Source organism: Polyodon spathula, chromosome 5 (assembly GCF_017654505.1).
Source record: "Polyodon spathula isolate WHYD16114869_AA chromosome 5, ASM1765450v1, whole genome shotgun sequence".
Classification (NCBI taxonomy): Eukaryota; Metazoa; Chordata; class Actinopteri; order Acipenseriformes; family Polyodontidae; genus Polyodon; species Polyodon spathula.
In genome coordinates, this window is record NC_054538.1 from 5,393,779 (window position 1) to 5,417,051 (window position 23,273).

The window sequence follows — 23,273 nt, forward strand, 5'->3', positions numbered from 1 at the left end:
GGAAAAGGAGATCGTGTCTAACTAACTTGCTTGATTTTTTTGAGGATGCAACATTGATAATGGATAATTGCAAAGCATATGACATGGTTTATTTAGATTTCCAGAAAGCTTTTGACAAAGTCCCGCATAAAAGATTAATTCTCAAACTGAACGCAGTAGGGATTCAAGGAAACACATGTACATGGATTAGGGACTGGTTAACATGTAGAAAACAGAAAGTACTGATTAGAGGAGAAACCTCAGAATGGAGTGTGGTAACCAGTGGAGTACCACAGGGATCAGTATTAGGTCCTCTGCTATTCCTAATCTACATTAATAATTTAGATTCTGGTATAGTAAGCAAACTTGTTAAATTTGCAGACAACACAAAAATAGGAGGAGTGGCAAACACTGTTGCAGCAGCAAAGGTCATTCAAAATGATCTAGACAAGATTCAGAACTGGGCAGACACATGGCTGTCACAGAGACGGCCGAAGTGGGCGGCGTCAGAACCAGGAAAGGTAAGGCAATACACAAAACACAGGACGGATGAAATGAAGTGATGAAGACGCCTGTTGGCGCCGGTTTAATACAAAATAAAAGGTTTAAACAAACACGAAAAACACAGGACACGGCACTCTACGCCAAAATAAATAGACAAACGAAAACAGACTAAACTTAACAAAACGGTGCACGGACAGACACTGACAAACACGGTGAGCAGATACTTTGTTATTATTATTACTACTTTACTTATTTCCTCCGTCTCCAATCCCGTTCTCCGCTCACCGAACACCCACCCCGAGTATGTGACAACGTGCATCTATATATACTATTGTGCTGGGATTCAATTACCAATTAATTATTCACTTGAATCCCAGCACGTGAATTAATAAAGTGCAATTCCCCGTGCTCACATATTATTACTTTTTACTTGCACGTGAAGTGCTGTGCAATCCTCGTGCCTAAATACACATATACATTTTTAAACACTCGTGTTACACAGACCCATTTATATCCCGTGTACCAATGTCTATACACCAACATTTAAACACACCACACGCAACACATAACAGATAATATACACAGGGGCGGGCACTTTGTTACATATACCCCCTCCTGTGCAAAGCACACATGGCCTCAATGGCCACCTCCCCCCTTAAAAGCCCAAAAGTCCCGCCCAAAGTCCTTGGCCAGGACCAGAGGCTTCCAGGGGCCCACAGGTCGTAATGCTGTCAGCAGGGTAGCATTCTCCTGCCAGGGTAGTCCTAGCAGCGGAAAGGCTGCTTGGGGTGTGGTCTCCTGACCTTCCCCCTCCTTCGGCGCCGGCAGCTCCCCTTGGTGGGGCTTCAACCACCGTTCTTCCTGCAGGGAAGAAACTGCAGAGGGAGCAGGTCTCCGGACCTCCCCCACGATCTCCGGCGGAGAAACTGCTGCTGGGGTTGGCGGTCTCCAGACCTCCTCCCCCTCCTCCGGCAGCGAAACTGCTGCTGGGGTTGGCGGTCTCCAGACCTCCTCCCCCTCCTCTGGCAGCGAAACTGCTGCTGGGGTTGGCGGTCTCCAGACCTCCTCCCCCTCCTCCGGCAGCGAAACTGCTGCTGGGGTTGGCGGTCTCCAGACCTCCTCCCCCTCCTCCGGCAGCGAAACTGCTGCTGGGGTTGGCGGTCTCCAGACCTCCTCCCCCTTCTTCGTGGCCGGCAGCTCCCCTTCGTGGGGTTCCGGCCACAGTACTTCCGGCTGTGATGCGGAGCGGCGGGCAACCCCAGGCGATGCAGAGCGGCGGGCAACCCCAGGCGATGCAGAGCGGCGGGCAACCCCAGGCGATGCAGAGCGGCGGGCAACCCCAGGCGATGCAGAGCGGCGGGCAACCCCAGGCGATGCAGAGCGGCGGGCAACCCCAGGCGATGCAGAGCGGCGGGCAACCCCAGGCGATGCAGAGCGGCGGGCAACCCCAGGCGATGCAGAGCGGCGGGCAACCCCAGGCGATGCAGAGGCATCCTTGGGCGAAGCGAGGCTGGCATCCTTGGGCGAAGCGAGGCTGGCATCCTTGGGCGAAGCGAGGCTGGCATCCTTGGGCGAAGCGAGGCTGGCATCCTTGGGCGAAGCGAGGCTGGCATCCTTGGGCGAAGCGAGGCTGGCATCCTTGGGCGAAGCGAGGCTGGCAGTCAGGACAAGCTGGGGTGCGGGTGTTGGCCCTCTTTTCGGCCACTGCAGCCGGGAGGTTCTTCCCCGTGCTTCCCTCAGCAGCCTATGCAAGGGCTGCTGAGGACCGCCAGCATCTAGTCCTGGCCCTTCTGGTGCAGGGAGAGGCAGCTCCTGCTCCTCTCCCCCTGATGGAGGTGGAGGCAGAGGAAGCTCCAGCTCCTCTCCTCGTGATGGTGGGGGAAGTGATACCAGCAGGCATTCACCCTCTGCTGGTGGGGGAAGTGATACCAGCAGGCATTCACCCTCTGCTGGTGGGGGAAGTGATACCAGCAGGCATTCACCCTCTGCTGGTGGGGGAAGTGATACCAGCAGGCATTCACCCTCTGCTGGTGGACAGGGACCCAGCAGGCATTCACCCTCTGCTGGTGGACAGGGACCCAGCAGGCATTCACCCTCTGCTGGTGGACAGGGACCCAGCAGGCATTCACCCTCTGCTGGTGGACAGGGACCCAGCAGGCATTCACCCTCTGCTGGTGGGGAGGGATACCAGCAGGCATTCACCCTCTGCTGGTGGACAGGGACCCAGCAGGCATTCACCCTCTGCTGGTGGCGGAGGCAGAGGCAGCTCCTGCTGCTCTCCCCCTGCCGGTGGAGGTGGCGGAGGCAGAGGCAGCTCCTGCTGCTCTCCCCCTGCCGGTGGAGGTGGCGGAGGCAGAGGCAGCTCCTGCTGCTCTCCCCCTGCCGGTGGAGGTGGCGGAGGCAGAGGCAGCTCCTGCTGCTCTCCCCCTGCCGGTGGAGGTGGCGGAGGCAGAGGCAGCTCCTGCTGCTCTCCCCCTGCCGGTGGAGGTGGCGGAGGCAGAGCCAGCTCCTGCTGCTCTGCTCCTGCCCATGGAGGTAGGAGCGGCGTGTAGTCTCCTGGTGGTGGAGGTGGGAGCGGTGTGTAGTCTCCTGGTGGTGGAGGTGGGAGCGGTGTGTAGTCTCCCCTTGATACAGGGGACTGGTGCGGCTCTCCCTCACTTGCAGGGGACTGGTGCGGCTCTTCCTCCCTTGCAGGAGACTGGTGCGGCTGTGGAGACAGCGGTGGGACCTCTGCCTTCCTCTTCCCCTTTCCCCTTCTCTGCCACCTCCTCACCTTCCTCTCCTGCGGCAGTTCCTCCTCTCCTTCCTGGTAGGGGCAGCGCACCACCGGGTGCCCAAACTCCCCACAGGCAAGGCACCAGCCCTGGTCCTCCAGACCACCGAGGAACTCCTCCAGGTCCTGGCAGCCATCTCTCCAGTCCCAGCCTTCCATGTTTATTTTATTTTTTTTTTTGTTGTTGCTGTGGTTTTTTTTTTTTTTTGTTTTTTTTTTTTTTTTTGACAAAACACCTCTCCTGGTCTGACGCTTGGAGGCGCTGTTATCCCACGCAGGACACCACGTGTCACAGAGACGGCCGAAGTGGGCGGCGTCAGAACCAGGAAAGGTAATGAAATACACAAAACACAGGACGGATGAAATGAAGTGATGAAGACGCCTGTTGGCGCCGGTTTAATACAAAATAAAAGGTTTAACAAACACGAAAAACACAGGACACGGCACTCTACGCCAAAATAAATAGACAAACGAAAACAGAATAAACTTAACAAAACGGTGCACGGACAGACACTGACAAACACGGTGAGCAGATACTTTGTTATTATTACTACTTTACTTATTTCCTCCGTCTCCAATCCCGTTCTCCGCTCACCGAACACCCAACCCCAGTATGTGCCAACGTGCATCTATATATACTATTGTGCTGGGATTCAATTACCAATTAATTATTCACTTGAATCCCAGCACGTGAATTAATAAAGTGCAATTCCCCGTGCTCACATATTACTACATTTTACTTGCACGTGAAGTGCTGTGCAATCCTCGTGCCTAAATACAAATATACATTTTAAACACTCGTGTTACACAGACCCGTTTATATCCCATGTACCAATGACTATACACCAACATTTAAACACACCACACGCAACACATAACAGATAATATACACAGGGGCGGGCACTTTGTTAACATGGCAAATGACATTTAATAGAGAAAAGTGTAAGGTACTGCACACAGGAAATAAAAACGTGCATTATAAATATCATATGGGAGATAGTGAAATTGAAGAAGGAATCTATGAAAAAGACCTAGGAGTGTATGTTGACTCAGAAATGTCTTCATCTAGACAATGTGGGGAAGCTATAAAAAAAGGCCAACAAGATGCTCGGATATATTGTTTCAGGTGTTGCTTTTAAATCAAGGGAAGTAATGTTAAAACTTTACAATGCATTAGTAAGACCTCATCTAAAATATTGTGTTAGTTCTGGTCACCTCGCTACAAAAAGGATATTGCTGCTCTAGAAAGAGTGCAAAGAAGAGCGACCAGAATTATTCTGGGTTTAAAAAGCATGTCATATGTAGACAGGCTAAAAGAATTGAAACTACTCAGTCTTGAACAAAGAAGACTACGTGGCGACCTGATCCAAGCATTCAAAATTCTAAAAGGTATTGACAATATCGACCCAAGGGACTGTTTCAACCTGAAAAAAGAAACAAGGACAAGGGGACACAAATGGACATTAGACAAAGGGGCATTCAGAACAGAAAATAATAGGAAAACACTTTTTTTACACTGAGAATCGTGAGGGTCTGGAACCAACTCCCCAGTAATGTTGTTGAAGCTGACACCGTGCATCCTTCAAGAAGCTGCTTGATGAGATTCTGTGATCAATAAGCTACTAACAACCAAACAAGCAAAATGGGCTGAATGGCCTCCTCTTGTTTGTAAACTTTCTTATGTTCTTATTGAAAAATGTACGATACAGTCGGCAGTTTGTTTCAGACTGCTATGAAAAAAACATCATTAAAAACCTTGATATATGTGTCTGTGTAAACGGGTAGTGGGAATATCCGCTGACAGAGAGACATACACAGAAAGCTGCAAATGCAAACACTGCATAGGTGCCTAGCTTTACTTACAACATGTAGTGTTTTGCAATTTAGGTTGTAGTTACCAGTAGTTGCCACTAGGGTACCAGCAGTGGTATCCCTAGAGTGGGGATGCTCCAGTGTAAACCATGTGGCTATACTCCCAAGTGCTTACCACACTGGCAAGAATTCACAAAGTGTAAACGAGAAATAAATACAAAAATGCAAAACAAAACACAGAGGGGGGAAAAGCAGCTACAAAACAAGTTTCCTGAATCGACCAGATGCTGCTTCCACAAAAAATAGAGGTCCCGTTGCAGAAACCTACAGCAACACTCCCTCCATATAATTTTGCAGGATATAAAAATCTCCTAAACTGAAGACTGTTTTCTTAGATTTCATATGGTCCTGACCATGGTGGTCGAAAGTCTTGTTTGGAAGAACGCTCAGGTTTAGCACACGGTGGCTGCATGTTCAGTAGTATTCACACACAGACTGTCATGCTGTGGCTCATTAGCACTCAGTGTCTTCCTTTATAGCATCACGCTTCATCAGGGCACGCCTACCTGCTGATTCAGTATCTGCAGCCAGCCAATCCCAGCTGCCACTCCCTGTAATCAAACAGCGCAGATCCCACCTCTCAGGTGGAGCTACTTGCTCTCTTTTAAACTAATAACAAAACAGCAAAAGAACTGAAAAACAAAAGACCAATTGTACTACATACACATGTGCCTTAGCCCTGCCGCAGTCTGCAATAAAGGAACATGTGAGATTGCATGCATGAAAATACAAAAATTCACTGCAGTTTATTGTAGCTGTTAGTGGAAATTCTAATTTATCTTTTGTATTAAAAATAAGTGCTATGAAAAATGCTAAGACATTTTGTTTCAGTTCCGTCTTTCCCAGTGAAATCAACAAATTACAATACATAAAAGATCCCAGATTGTTTATCACATTATCCTAATGCCGTATGAGCGAAAAAAATTATAATTTTCACATAACTGCCAAGATACATACAACTTCAGCACAGAATGTTCTCATCAAGACAGTGTTTATGCTATTGGAAATACTTAAGTTACAAGACTGGTACAGCTTAAGCCAACGATAATTGATTTTCCTGGTGGACTTAAGGCATAGTTTCCATAAATGAAAACAGCTATAACCCAACAAGCTTTACTGAGCTAAACAGGATTCAGGATTACAACATTTGAGCTACTGGATTATTGTCATAACTGGAAAAACAATACAAAGTTAAGAGAGCAAGTCGCTCCACCTAAAGTAGATATTTTCTGTCAATTTCCGACGCACAAAAAGTAGTCCAATGCTTTATTTCTTCGAGATTGGACTACTGTAATGCTCTGTTTGCGGGACTTAGATGCCAAGCCGTATCACGACTACAGCTTGTGCAAAATGCAGCTGCAAGGGTCCTCACCAATACAAAAAAGAGAGCTCATATAACTAGTCCTGGCTTCTTTGTACTGGCTCCCAGTAATATATAGAATTGACTTTAAAATCCTTTTGCTTACCTTTAAAGCACTGAACGGTTTGGCACCTGATTGCTTGCCTGAGTTGTTGTCCTCCTATCAGCCTCAGCATAGTGATAGTGGCCTTCTCTCTGTTTCAAGGGTTAGGCTCAGAAGGAAAGGAGAGGTTGCTTTCTGTGTTCAGGCTCCATATATCTATCTATCTATCTATCTATCTATCTATCTATCTATCTATCTATCTATCTATCTATATATATATATATATATATATATATATATATATATTATCTATATAATAGTATTATCCAATCTTTTATATATACATTTTTATTTTTTATATTACATTTCTTTTATTTTTTATTTTTACAATATTTTTTGTAATTACTGCTTTTTGTAAGTATTATTATTATTATTATTATTATTATTATTATTATTATTATTATTATTATTATTATTATTATTATTATTATTTTGGAGCATAGGTGCACCATTCCAATGTCTCAGACACACTCAAGTGCATTTTAAATTAGTTACAGGAGTTACTTTTGCATTATCAGCAGTTATTGTGCAAAACATAAACTCCTTCTTGTACAACAGGCTAGAGACTGAAGGCTGACAATGCAACACTGGCTTGTTTAAGACTTCACACCCACGATAGAACGTTATTTTTCTAGAATTTTGATGTCATCATACTACCATCGTACTACATTTTTCTAGATTTTGGCAAGGAGTGTAGGCCAGTGTCAGTTCAGTACAATAAACATCATTCCATGGGTCGGGATGCATCAAATTCAAGAGACAAATTATCATCTTACTGAGATAGAAGTATACTTCTTTATCTAATGCAATCCTATTGCAAGGCTTGTGTTAAGAAATGCTTATTGCACTACAGAACAAATAACACCCGGCCAATGAAACTTGGCATCAAAACAAGAAAGGGCGCAGAGCTACAACACTGTCAAAAGTCCATTCTTAGGAATTTCACAACAGTTCTCTTAACAATCTAAAAAAAAGGTTAATCTATTTTTCACTGTATATTTCTATACATATACATTACAAATACAGTATAAAGTCGAGACACACACCTCTGGTGTCACCGATAAAACCACTGAAATGTCAGCAGCTCAAGCAATAAAGCCTTAGCTTGCGATCCTTAAGATGAGAGCCTTAATACCCATCGTTGGAAAGTATTTTAATACAAAATACTTCTCTTATAATAATTATAGTAGTTCTAGCCTTTCTGTGAAAATTAATTTAGAGTTAAGAATCGTACATTGTTTTACATTGACTGAAGTTCATATTGCTGTGGAGCTATTCTGATGGTCGCACTGCTGATAAAGGACAGGTAACCACAAAACAAAGCATATAATAGCAAATAGCCAAAGAATATACTTCAATCAAATTAGTACTAGCCGTAGCCTATTTGCACAACTTTAACACAGCTTATTAACACAGTGCATTAACACTTCTCCTTTGCACTACAAAGGAACATTAATGCTTACATCTCTCATTACAACAAGGGACAGAACAACTACCAATTTGAACAGTTAAGATAAAAATAGTCAAATTCTAATGCTCTATTTGTGAATGTACTTGGAACCATTTATTAAGGTTCTAATGTGTCATTATATGATAATAGATTGCAACTGCACTTCCATATATCCGATTTGTCGACTATCCTTTTCTGAGGTCGACTGTCGCTGTACTATTTGATTAGTCGACTATTCGATACCTACCCTGCTTGCAACCATAGCTTTGCGTTCCATGGTGGTTTTCTGCAAACCTTGCCACTCCAGTAACACCCAGGAGCCTGCTTTATTTTGTCATTGTAAGTCATTGTCACTTGGCTCATTGGGAGGCACTGTAAATGATGAGTGCTCTCCTCACCAACACTGACTGCCAACAGTCTACAGTCTAACTCCTGTTCATAATCTCAGCACTCACCAAGAGTTCGGAAAGGCCTCTGTTCTGGTATTTGGGAAAAGAAACCAGGCTTCAAAGCATTAGTGATGACAATTTCAAAAAGTTCCTCAAAATCTTTCCTGAAACAAAAATGGGCATAATGTTATGTGTTATTAAGTTTTAAATAAATGCAAAAAACTCACCACTTAATTGATGATAAAGACAAAATGGCATACATAAACACTTTGAGCCTGACTTTACAGATTACAAATGGGGTCAAATGTTAGCAGCTGTTCATCAGGATCTATGCAGAGTAGTATAGTGCAGTTAATTTCCTTTTTATGCATTACTTCATTGTGCTTTATAAATGAAATGCGGTGCTTTATAAATGAAAATGTTACAACTCTACATCACTATCCCAGATTTTTTTTTAGTTTTTATGCTTCTCTTTTTTACTGCAGTAATACAATGTACAAATATGTAAGTGCTTTTCTGAAAGCAAGAGCCTAGGGCAGGCACAGAGTTTTACATCTCCTGTTCCACAAATATGTGTGTTAACAAGGACTTCTAGTAAATGAATAATTTAAACATACAAGGACATGTAAGAGGTGCCTGATGAATTGCTCCATCTGGACCTGATTAGGTGGACAATAACAACGTCTGGACGAGATCCCTGGGGGGGGTGGGGGTGGAATCTACAACTCTGACCGGGCCGTTAATCAAAGAGCAATCAAGCTGCATGTGACAGGAACAGCTACACATTCCTGCAGGCAGTCTGGCCTCTATAGAACAACGTCTCTGCATAAAACAACATTCCTTATTGCAAAAACGAACACAGTTCAAAAGCATAACGTTGCATTCATGAATACAAAGCAGAGCTTACAACTCTGAAAATACAAGTTCTTTTAATTCCATACTACACAATAAATGGCATAATAAATGGCACAATAGATATTTATTTTGTATTTTAATTGAATAGAAGTGGAATGTGGTATGGTAATTATTCTTTGAATATCACTGTGGATCATTTAAAAATACCCAGTTCTATGTTGACATTCACTTCAATTTTCCAGTCATGCATTACAAATGAATGGTTTATTGAATTGCAACACAAGTTTCCTCATATTGTACAGTCTGGATGTTTGACTAGCGGGATCAGGGAACCTACACAAGTCATAAATGGTGCTGTATTTATTTTTTTATTGAATCCAAAATATATTTTTTTGATTGAGAAACATGTATTACATAATAGTGTTTGGCATGTTACACACTGAATGGAAACCACTACTGTGTCTTACTGTAAACCTACACTGTGTCCCGGGCTTTGCTGTTTTTTTTTCATTTGGTATGTTACTCACCCAAGAATATGTTCACATACAAGCCTGCAGTAGTCACTATGGGAGCTGGTAATTAACAGAAGAACTTTTCCAGCATTCTTCAGGCTTCTCAACCAAGCTTTCACAGCATCCGAGCAGGGCTGCAAATATTTGCCTGGGTCTTTTTTCACACTTGGAAAATACGTGCCAGTATTTTCTGGGAAGGGAAACATAAACATTATGAGGTTAGTTATTGCTGCCAAATGAAGATCTCATACAATACCAGCATATCACTGCTGTTAATGTCTGTACAAAAGTCCAAACACAATAGAGGAGTGGAGGTTATGTTTCTTATATTTGTATATATTTTGTAATGTAGACATGATATTCCACTGTATTTAATGTATTATGCATTTTTTATTTATTTTTTTTTATAACTATATCATGTAGTAAGTACTTCTCTGTATTTAAAGTGTTATGGATTTTCTTGTTCTTACTGCATGTTGTAAAGTGCTTTGTGATGGTGGTCCACTGTGAAAGGCGCTATATAAAATAAAGAAAGATTGATTGATATGCTTTTTTAAAGTTTTGGCAGGGCAACTTCTGTTTTAAAATGTTCTAAAAATGTCATTTAAAAATCTTGAGCGAAGGGGATTGTGACAAAGACGGTTGTCGTGGAGACATCAGACCAGAAGAAACACACTACTGCGAGAAGAAATGATAAATGGATGTGCTGCTGTGCGGTTTATTATTATAAAATAAAACAGGACAAAAACAGGACATGGCACTGGCAGCCAAAACAAAGAGACAAACAAAAACAAACTACACAGACAAACACGGTGAGCTGAATTTATGATTTACTTTATGTAATTATTTTCTCCGCTCCACACCCGTTCTCCACTCACCGAACACACAACCCCGAGTGAGTGACAATATGCTGCTTTATGCAGCTGTACTGAGACTTAATTGCTAATCAATCATTCAATTGGAGTCTCGGTACATCAGCACGTGAATTAATAAAAGTGCAATTCCCAGTGCTCACATATTATTTCATTTTATCTGCATGTGAAGTGCTGTGCAATCCTCGTGCCTAAATACAAACATACAATTTAAACACTTGTGTGACACTGACCCATTTATGTTCTGTGTACCAATGACTATACACCAACATTAACACACTACACGTAACATACAACACAAATAGCCCAAGGGCGGGGCACTTTGCCACAGGGATATATAACCTGGTCAATGTATCGGTTCAGTCTTACTGTACATTTACAACTAGGCATGCAGAATGGAACACTCACGGTTCAGTCTTACTGTACATTTACAACTAGGCATGCAAGAAGAAACACCCACATATTCCCTCATTACATAAAACAGTTCCCGATTTCTTGTGACCTTTCTCTCATACCCACTTCAGATCACTCGATCAGCTTTGACCCGTTCCAGCTACTTCAGTGATTATTTATTTAAAGCAGCACAAACAGACAATGGGTCTAATACTGGAATACTGCAGCCCTGCAATGCAATAGCAAGGGTCCAGTTATTATTATAGATAATAAACAAATAACCAGATTTCCACCTACAGTACTGTCAAACGTTAATTAGCATGAATCATCATTATGAATGGGAATTTTTAAATTAATTTCAGGAGGTGCGGTTGTTGTATACACTTATGGTTAGCTGTGAGTGTAACTGAGACAGGAAGTAGTTTGGTCATAATGTTAGACAAGTGAGTAACAGTCAGCAGATCCTGGGTTTAAACCCAAGTACGTGTGCTGCTTGTTAAGACCAGTATACAAAGCAATGCCACCTGCTGGGAATTAAAACAAACTACAGCTCATTTGCCATGTATAAAGATTAGCAGGGTAACTATCATCTCTACCTAAACTGATGGACAGTTTGTGTAGTCTGGCCAAACACAAAGGGAAACATTACATTGCTGAACCCAAGACCACTACCTGGAGGATGCACCTGTTTAGCCTTTTCCACTAATCACACCTGTTTACAGTACCCTATGACGGTGAAGGAGAGAAACATGGATCAAACTATAAATGACAGAAATGAAATACAACTTGGTTATACTGTATACATAATTCCATTACAAGCTCCCATTATTTCTCGAAGTTTTTCATGGCTCTCAACCACATCCGTGTCAAATAAAAGGCAGACCTATAAAACAGTTTTCCTCATGCTTGGAATACTTTCAAATGAATCAGAACTGGCTTTCATTAAACACATAATGAACGGAGATAAAATTGACGTGTGACTTCAAGTACTCTCTTCATTTCATTTCGTTTGAAAAAGGGCATAGTAAATACAGTGATGTTGATATTCTTGTACGGTACAGAAAAGGAGGAGGAGTCAGTAACATGTAAAGAAAAAAGCTGTTAAAGTAGCAGCCCACACCACCTGAACTCAACACTAGATTTCAACTACATTAACACTGGAATTCCATTTGCATCAAAAGCATCCATACTGGGTTGATGTATCTTATACCAGGCTACCTTTGGCAATGATTTGTTTAGGAGTGCAAAATACAGTTTACAAGAGTAGAATGTCCTCACTTAGCTGTCAACAAAACCAAGAAAAACTATTCCTTGTGAACTTGCTATAGTACAAGACGTGATTATAAGCCAAGTGTTTAAGGGTTGCATTCATAAAAGACAGCATGTGTGTGTTGGGGTGGGGGACAAGGGGAGCAGCTGAATTTTTTAAGTGAGGTGGTTGCAGAAATGAACAACAGAGGTAAGCAATTGTAATACCACCCTCTTCAACTATGAGTTGATATGGACACATCTCTACATGCCATCACAGGAGTCAGAAAGTACAGTTGCACACCTCTAATGCTATTTAGTTCAGAAAATTCAGAAATTGAGCTTTTAGAAGCTGTTGAACAAGTATATATTTTTTATTGGAATAGCTAGTAATCCTGGTATAACATTATCTAAACATAAAACAGCAGATAATGAGACCACACACAATAGACTATCAAACAGGCTAGATATGAACTATATAAAAAATCCATTTAACAGGGGTGTTATCTAAAGAGTCAAAGGGCCCACTGCAAGTTATTATTATTATTTTTTTTTAGCTAGGAAAGGCATTTTAGGAAAGAAATTCAAGCATTGTGAATATGTTAGTGGACATATCTTAGCAGATGTGCTATTCACAAGAATGGAAAATTGTTTTCTATAATTATCCAATTTTTTTTTTTTTGTTTTTTTTTATTTAGAAAATAGTGAAGGCAAGAAAGACCAGTTGAAGGAAGAAGTCTGATAACAAATACCAAAGTTCAGCATATGCAGATGCACTTCTTATTGCCAAGAACTCCCTAAGTGAACAAACAGGAAGCCCCGCTCCAGTACTCATGCAGAGCAAAGAATGTGCAGCGTAAGTGAGAAGTGGTGTTCCTTTCCTCACAAGCAAGAGGGAAGAGGGCTTATAAAAACATCGCAAGCAGTGTCGGTATTCATCACATGAAATGCTAGTGCTGGCCATTCAGCAAGACCAGAGCTCAGTGGATCAGTACTGATAGTGAATGGTGACAGCTTTTCCTTATGTAAAATACTGCAAGTCAAACAAAGGAGAAATTACAGGAAAGACCATTTGATATAGACTCAAACAGACACAATACTGGATACGTCTGAAATGCTCTTATGTGTCTAGACTTATATTCATTAAATAATATATACCATCGCCTATCAAAAACTGAAAACTAGCAGCACTTATTTCCCAAATCAAGCTCCTTGTTCAATAAATATCTGGGTTTCCCTGAACAGATAAATGCCCCCTCTCAAAAAAGGCATTGGTACCCCACGTTGTATTCGTACCCATGCAGCATGACTGGGTGTCAGAAATGGGTACTGCAAATACTGGTGACATGACTTCTGGTGCCAGCTTCGGCACTCACCATTGCAAAACCATTATAGATTCAATCCAGGATAATCAAACCTTTCAATGCGGGTATAAGGTGTACTCAGTGGATAAGACTCATATTATACCAAGGCATCATCTGCATCTGTGATATCCAGTGATCAGCTGTCAAATAAAGTAAGCAATCTAATAACAAACAAACTATTAATTATTTTGATACATCTTGCATTTAAAAAAGTGCTATTTGTGGTGATTTTAAACAGTGGAAAAAAAGTTTTCTACAATAACAGCTGTTGTTACTTTTACACACTGTACCATCTCAGAATAAAACCAGGAATGGATCAAACTGCTATGCAACAGGAGTCTTATTTCCATCCCTGCTAGGAAAGTAAAGTATATACAGCTAAAAAAGAGAATAGTTATGAGAAAAAAATGCACATGTATCCATTTAATATGTAGTAAGCACCGGACGAGTGCCAAACTTTTATGATTTCAACTGGTACCTAAGTGCTATAGTTGATTATGAAGAAAACCGTAAAGGCAGAAATCTTTAAATACAGGTTGGCACACATTGTTTTGATTGTAGTATGATAGATAGCTTTAAAATTGAGATAAGGCTTGGTTACATTGTGCTAACATTAAGACCTTACTACATGTAAACTTATTTTGTAAGTCGTTCTGATCAGTTTCCTGTACCTACTCCAGATGATTCCAGTTAGCAAACTAACATGTGTCTATAATTAACAGGCTCACCAGTTACGCTTACTGCCACATATACAACAATTTAAGAGGGTACTTTATAGAACCATGATAGACAGGACAGACTGCACTTAAATAAAAACGGAACCAATCTACTCGGAGAAAAGATCCTCGAGGAGGTTCAGAAGCAATTAAACTAGAAAGGAAGGGGGGAGAAATCACAAAAAACAGAAGGGAGACTACATCGTAATAAGGGCAAAACTCAGGTAAGACAGCCATTAAATGTATTTATCTAAATGCTAGAAGCCTCAAAATCAAAATGTTAGAACTTGAAGCTACTGCACTAACAAGTAACTACAATGTGATAGGTGTTACAGAAACTTAGTTATCTGAGAGTGATGGAGACAAATATAATATTAGTGGGTATACACTGTATAGGAAAGACAGGCAGGACAGAAGAGGCGGAGGGGTATATATCAAAAAAATAGTCTTAAAGCCCAGGTGTTAAATCTGGAAGAAAAAAACAATCCAGAGTCAATATGGGTCAGAATAATGGACAAAAATTCAAAGGGCGTAATAGGGGCATGCTATAAAACCGCCAAATTCAGGCACCGAGCAACATAATCTGTTATACAATGACATTAGAAATGCGTGCAGCAAAGGAGAAGCCTTATTAAACTGGGGATTTCAACTTCCCCCATATAAAATGGGAAAACCAGGCTGGTAGCACAACAGGCGAAATTAAAATGGTGGAAATGACAAATGATTGCTTCCTAACACAATTGGTCAAGGCACTGACTAGAGGGGAGGCACGCCTTGATTTAGTCTTTTCAAATAACGAAGACAGAATAACCAAAACAGAGGTCAGAGAACCACTGGCAAACTGGAGTAAAATACAGAAAACATCCACGAAAAAATGGCTGTTTTTTTTTTAAATGTAGTACAAGAGACTCAAAACAATTACATCCCAAAAGTAGACAAATCTAAGTCTAAAACAAAATTGCCAAAATGGTTTAAAAGATCAATTAAAAAAACTATTCAGAGGAAAAAGCCACTTTACAGAGCGTTTAAAAGGGACCAAGAACAAAGTACACAGAAAGAATACTTGGAACTGCAAACACAAGTTATAAAGGAAGATAGACAGTGATAGAAATGAGCATTGCTAAGGAGGCTAAACAAATTACATTTTTTTTCCAATATTACAACAGAACATTCAAAGAGGAGGTAAAATGTCTAAAAGACACAAATGGCAAAATCATAGATGAAGAGAAAAAAAATTGCAAATATATTAAATGATTACTTTTTTACAAAGGAGGATATGGATAACATGCCCCACATGTTGACCTGTTCCTATCCCATTTTAAATAAATTTAGCATAACAGAGGCAGAAGTGTTTAAGGGACTAGGAGCTCTAAAAATAAACAAATCTCCTGGGCCGGATGAGATCCTCCCAATAGTACTCAAAGAAATTAAAGAAGTTATTTACAAACCGCTAACCAAGATCATGCAGCAGTCTCTTGACACGGGGTTGTATCGACAGACTGGAGAATTGCAAACGTAATACCGATCCACGAAAAGGGAGACAAAACCGAACCAGGTAACTTACAAACCAAGAAGCCTGACTTCTATTATATGCAAACTTATGGAAACTATAATAAGATCGAAAATGGAAAATAACCTACATGGTAACAGGGTCCTGGGAGACAGTCTACATGGTTTTAGGAAAGGGAGATCGTGTCTAACTAAGCTGCTTGATTTTTTTGAGGATGCAACATCGATAATGGATAATTGCAAAGCATATGACATGGTTTATTTAGATTTCCAGAAAGCTTTTGACAAAGTCCCGCACAAAAGAGTAATTCTCAAACTGAACGCAGTATGGATTAAAGTAAATGCATGTACATGGATCATTGTGTGGTTAACATGTAGAAAACAGAAAGTACTGATTAGAGGAGAAACCGCAGAATGGAGCGAGGTAACCAGTGGAGTATTAGGTCCTCTGCTATTCCTAATCTACATTAATGACTTAGATTCTGATATAGTACGCAAACTTGTTAAATTTGCAGATGACACAAAAATAGGAGGAGTGGCAAACACCGTTGCAGCAGCAAAGGTCATTCAAAATGATCTAGACAGCATTCAGAACTGGGCAGACACAAGGCAAATGACATTTAATTGAGAAAAGTATAAGGTACTGCACACAGGCAATACGAATGTGTATTATAAATATCATATGGGAAATACTGAAATTGAAGAAGGAATCTATGAAAAAGACCTAGGAGTTTTTGTTGACTCAGAAATGTAATCATCTGGACAATGTGGGGAAGCTATAAAAAAGGCCAACAAGATGCTTGGATATATATATATATATATATATATATATATATATATATATATATATTTAAATATAGTGAAAAGTGTTGAATTTAAATCAAGGAAAGTAATGTTAAAACTTCACAATGCATTAGCAAGACCTTATCTAGAATATTTTGTTCAGTTCTGATCACCTCGCTACAAAAAGGATATTGCTGCTTTAGAAAGAGTGCAAAGAAGAGCAAGGCATGTCACATGTAGACAGGTTAAAATAATTGAATCTACTCAGTCTTGGACAAAGAAGACTACGTGGCGACCTAATTCAAGCATTCAAAATTCTAAAAGGTATTGACAATGTCGACCCAAGGGACTTTTTCGACATGAAAAAAGAAACAAGAACCCGGGGTCACAAATGGAGAATAGATAAAGGGGCATTTAGAACAGAAAACAGGAGTCACTTTTTTACACAGAGAATTGTGAGGGTCTGGAACCAACTCCCCAGTAATATTGTTGAAGCTGATACCCTGAGATCCTTTAAGAAGCTGCTTTATGAGATTCTGGGATCAGTAAGCTACTAACAAACAAAAGAGCAAGATGGGTCGAATGGCCTCTCGTTTGTAAACTTTCTTATGATGAAAATATGTAAACGCGACACCTTTGGGGGGAAAAAAGGAGACCCCCCCTTTTGCCGGCACCTTGAAGCCGTATAAAGCCTTTTTATATATCAGTAGCAGCTTCAATGAGGTAGGAAGCTTTTTTATATATCAGTAGCATGGCAGCTTCAATGAGGTAGGAAGCCTTTTTATATATCAGTAGCTTGGCAGCTTCAATGAGGTAGGAAGCCTTTTGTGTCTGCAGATGATACTTTAGAAGGAATGCAAAAAAGAAAAAACAGAAAGCAAAAAAGCAAACAAGATGGGGTTTCGGATGAAGCACAGACAAGTGCATAGAAGGGAACACCATGAAATAGAGTGTAAACAAGAATAATACACAGTCAAACCCTTTTAATATCCCTTCAAAAAGCTGAGCAAAAAAGTGACAATAAAGCAGAGTTGACTTTACTGAGAGTTCACCAATAACCAATACGTTCTGCATTAAGTACAGTAATGCTCATCAATGCTCAAAAAAAAAAAAAATATATATATATATATATATATATATATATATATATATATATATATATATATATATATATATATATCCATCCCGGATGATTTGATTCTTATAAGCGGTTGATTCTTAAAAGCAGACCGATATTATTACAATTATTAAAAGTGCCTCCGTGCCTCAGCTGTTTAAATACAGTATACAAATGTCAATGGTGCTCAATCACTGAGGATAATACATCAAAACAATCAAAACAAGTCCTTTTGGGTAAGCAGCTTGTTATATGATCACGGTTATGTTTACTCAAGGCTGCAGAATCCTATTTTACTACAGTATACTTGAGAAGTGATCGTCTCTTGAGGGTGCCTAGTTTTCACTGCCGTGCGGTGTTACGTGTGATGGCCTTTAATTAAAATGACATTACAGTACAGTATTTTACTGTCACGACTACCACTGCATTTAAGCATCTGTGGCTTGCTTTTTTCCGTCGCGATACAAAGCCTACAGTTTTTCACGAAGCGGAGATGCAAAGCCCTGTATACCGCCCCCACTCACCGTGCAACTACACAATCCCTCTTCCTCTACACGCATATCACACAATAACAGTGCTGTACTCAGTATGTATTCAATGAATGTGTATTCGCTTTATTAAAACTAATTTTCAACTGAGAAAAAAAAAATACCTGCAAAATTTTCGTCAACAGAAATTGCCTTTTTTTTTCCTGCAATGTCGACTCACATGTAAACTGCACAACTTGCTTTTTTTGGGAGTCGCTGCGGACTGGGGATTATATACTATATGCATGCTGCGTTCGTGCCTAATCACATGAGATGTGATCAAATTCAAAATTAGAAAACAACACGTCATTGCTCTTGACACAGTATCATATTACACGTAGTCAGTTTGTCCTGATGTGATTCTTATAAGCGGACTGGTTGATTCTTACAAGCGGATTATTTTAGCATGGTTAGTATAGGTATAGTTTGGTAACAGTCACTATATGCGGTTGATTCTTATATCAGAGATTCTTATAAACGGACTGCACTGTATATATTTGCAATACAGTTCACTAAATTGTACTTGATAATAAATCATAAAAAGTAAGCTGTAAACATACACATTGTCCTGTATGCTATACTGGACAACCATACTTTCTATTTGTAATATTTAAATTGTATGCAGCATCTTACTCATATGTATAACTGATGCGAGCTCATGTTCTCACTTGATTTTAAAAAGGAATTGGAATTATAATGAATTGAAAAGCAGGAATTGACTGCAACCCTGCTTCTGAAATACATTTTGTTTCAGTAATATTCTGTGGCTCTCAGCACTGATTCCTTAAAGCCAGAACAATATTTATTCATTTATTACATTTATATAGGGCTTTTTATACAAATGTATCGCAAAACACTGTACAGTACAAAATTACAAACCACAATACATTTGTATAGCATGTCACATATACAACAGCCATAAATCAAAACATTTAAATAACATATTTAAATAACAGTATACACATATTACAAAAGCAGCAATTTTAAAGTTACATTAAAACCCACTAAGAAAGCAATTTTATAAAAGTTTTTAGTCTTGACTTGAAAGCTGTAACGGTCCCATCTTCCCTGACAAAGGCAGAGCATTCCTTAATTTAGGAGCTCTACAAGAAAAAGCCCTCCCTCCTCCCGTGTTGCTTTTGTTGACCCTAGGAATAACCAGCATCCTGTGATCTCAGAGTGCAGTCTGGAAGATATGGGGTCAGTAACTCCTACAAATAACTAGGTGCTAATCTATTCAGGGCCTTGTAAGGTAACAGCAAAATCTTAAAGTCAATTCTATACCGCACAGGGAGCCAGTGTAAAGAGGCCAAAACAGGGGTACACTGCAGATGGATCAAAGGACCTGTGAGGAATGTTGGGAGTATAGAGGTTCAACTGCAGAATCATATTATTAACCGACATAGCAGCATAAGAGAAGTCATGACAGAAGGCCAAGTGACCCATCACTGCTTGGCTGATTCCAAGTAGCTAAGGTTCCAGAACTTTGTCCAGTCGGCTCTTAAAGGAACCCTGTTCTCAGCAGAAACCCATTCCATGCATCTCAGTGTGGACCAAATCTAGTCTACACATGTAAACCGACTTTTTTATTTGAACCCCTGAAGTTATTGGATAATCTTTCTCAAGAATTTCCAAAAAAACTAACAGAACAGCTTTGCCTGTCTCGTTCTACTTCACTTCCTAATCCTCACCCCCAATATTCAGCTTTTTTTAAATGGGATTTGATGTTGACACAGAGCTGGTATAAGCATAGCAAAGCTAAGTAAGAGGCAGTGTGGTCCAGTGGTTAAAGTCCAGTTCTTGTAACCAGAAGGTCACCAGTTCAAATCCCACCTCTGCCACTGGCTGATTCACCGTGTGCTCTTGAGCAAGTCACAAAACCTTCTTGCGCATCATCCTGCGGATGAGATGTGAAAGTAATGTCCTATTTTAAGTGACTCAGCACATGAGGCACAGTTCACAGCCTACCTCTGTAAAGCACTTTGTGATGGTGGTCAACTGTGAAAGGCACTATATAGAAATTATTATTATTAAAAGCACAGTGAATCCACTTCAAAACAATGGCTAAACAGAGTAAATTCAAATTATTTAAAGATATTTAGTAAGCAATTTTTTTGTTAAAATTAACAAAAATACCCCACCCAATGTAATTTATTTACATGTACCAATACTTATCGAATGTATGCTCATTCTGCTGTTTCAGCATGTGTAAATTGTGACACCTACTGGCCATAAGAAATCATAATGTTTATAATCCTTCTCATGTGCTTTTTTCCTTTCCTGTAGCCATTTTCTAGGAGTACTCGAGTAAGCTAGTTAACACAATAGAGCATGGTACTCCAGTAGGACCAACATGTTATCGCACTGCCTATATTCTGTGAGGTATAAACTTAGATATTTTCTTATCAACTTTACAGAAAAAAAATATGACTGCTATTTCCAATTATGCCATTAAAAAAACGTTTGGGGCTAGAAGTACCCTTTTATTTTTTAAAGTTGATATAGCACACACATCACTGTACTACTGTAGTTTATTCATGACTAAATACATCCACTTGAAAGTTACTTTTTGAATTACTATTCATTTTAGAAATATAACATATGCTTTAAAAAATCTATGTTAAAGTAAAATATAGCTTTAAAGTAATTATTAAATGGACTAACCCTTTGAGAACTGCAAGCCAGTAATTTAAATGTATGGTACATCTTGATGTACAGTTGTCTTGATTTGAATAAATACAAATGTAATTTAATCTGAAACCAGCAGAGGGCATTGTTGTATGAGGGTTGTGTATTATCTAAGCAAAGAAACATATTTACATTCAAGAAAAATACTACTGAAGAGCAATGCTTACTCCAAAGCTACCAGCTACAGTTTTGAATGGCTGGTGCATATGAAAATAACTGTAATACGAGCATTGCTGAGAATGTTAAAGGTAAATGATTTACTATGAATAAGGGAGCACATTCTTATAATCCTTATACGTTTTCACCAGCGAGAATGTGAATAACAGACTGTCCTCAAACAATCCTAGATGCACTGAGTAAAGTCAATCAAGACTGGATGTCCCAGCTGACTGGGGCGTTGTAAATGTAATAGCCATATTTAAAAAAAGAGATTAGGCCGAACCAGGAAAGGACAGAACCATGAGTCTCACCTCAATTACAAGTAAAATCATGGAATCACTCATAAGAGGGAAATCAGAGGACTAGCTATATATAAACTGCCTCATAGAAGACACCCAACATGGATTAGAACATAAGAAAGTTTACAAACGAGGAGGCCATTCGGCCCATCTTGCTCGTTTGGTTGTTATTAGCTTATTGATCCCAAAATCTCATCAAGCAGCTTCTTGAAGGATCCCAGGGTGTCAGCTTCAACAACATTACTGGGGAGTTGATTCCAGACCCTCACAATTCTCTGTGTAAAAAAGTGTCTCCTATTTTCTGTTCTGAATGCCCCTTTGTCTAATGTCCATTTGTGACCCCTGGTCCTTGTTTCTTTTTTCAGGTCAAAAAAGTCCCTTGGATGGACATTGTCAATACCTTTTAGAATTTTGAATGCTTGAATTAGGTCGCCTCGTAGTCTTCTTTGTTCAAGACTGAACAGATTCAATTCTTTTAGCCTGTCTGCATATGACATGCCTTTTAAGCCTGGAATAATTCTGGTCGCTCTTCTTTGCACTCTTTCTAGAGCAGCAATATCTTTTTTATAGCGAGGTGACCAGAACTGCACACAATATTCAAGATGAGGTATTACTAGTGCATTGTATAGTTTTAACATTACTTCCCTTGATTTAAATTCAACACTTTTCACAATGTATCCGAGCATCTTGTTAGCCTTTCTTATAGCTTCCCCACATTGTCTAGATGAAGACATTTCTGAGTCAACAAAAACTCCTAGGTCTTTTTCATAGATTCATTCTCCAATTTCAGTATCTCCCATATGATATTTATAATGTACATTTTTATTTCCTGCGTGCAGTACCTTACACTTTTCTCTATTAAATGTCATTTGCCATGTGTCTGCCCAGTTCTGAATCTTGTCTAGATCATTTTGAATGATGTTTGCTGCTGCAACAGTGTTTGCCACTCCTCCTACTTTTGTGTCGTCTGCAAATTTAACAAGTTTGCTTACTATACCAGAATCTAAGTCATTAATGTAGATTAGGAATAGCAGAGGACCTAATACTGATCCATGTGGTACACCACTGGTTACCACACTCCATTCAGAGGTTTCTCCTCTAATAGGTACTTTCTGTTTTCTACATGTTAACCACTCTCTAATCCATGTACATGTGTTTCCTTGAATCCCAGCTGCGTTCAGTTTGAGAATTAATCTTTTGTGCGGGACTTTGTCAAAAGCTTTCTGGAAATCTAAATAAACCACGTCATATGATTTGCAATTATCCATTATCGATGTTGCATCCTCGAAAAAATCAAGCAAATTAGTTAGAGAGTTAGATTCAGAAAAGAGCGCTCCTGCCTGACAAACCTCTTAAAACATCTTTGAAGAAATCACTTCAAAGTGTTAAAATCTTAAAATGAGTTGACATGGTTAAACCCAACAGAAATTAGAACCAGAGGACACAGTTGGAAATTAAGAGCACATAGACTTAGGAGACGCTTTTTCACACAGGGAGTGGGGAGGGTATGGAATGAGTTCCTAGTCATGTTTTGAGGCAGAATCTCCTGAATTCTTTAAGACCCAACCTGACAAAGTTGTGATATGAATCAACCACTGAGAACCAGACAAGCGTAGACGGGCCAAATGGCCTCCTCTTGTTTGTACATGTTCTTATAGTTTTACATGCTATTGTGGGGATCATAACTATGGCTAAATGAAGGGTAATATCAGAAGGTCTATGCATATGTCACTCTAGCACTTCTATCTAGAGATGAATCTAAGTGCAATCTAGGAAAACGTAACAAAATCTGGGCACATGA

General features: G+C 40.0%; 1 protein-coding gene across 1 annotated transcript in view; it reads right to left on the reverse strand.

Moving 5' to 3' along the window:
* Nucleotides 1–23,273, reverse strand: part of nt5dc1 (5'-nucleotidase domain containing 1) — a 127,539-nt gene that overhangs the window by 35,223 nt on the left and 69,043 nt on the right. Inside the window, exons 7-8 of the mRNA XM_041249580.1 lie at nt 9,813–9,987; nt 8,497–8,594 (exon numbers count right to left, since the gene is read on the reverse strand). Of these exons, the coding sequence (XP_041105514.1) occupies nt 8,497–8,594; nt 9,813–9,987 (273 nt within the window). The remainder of the gene's footprint in view (nt 1–8,496; nt 8,595–9,812; nt 9,988–23,273) is intronic.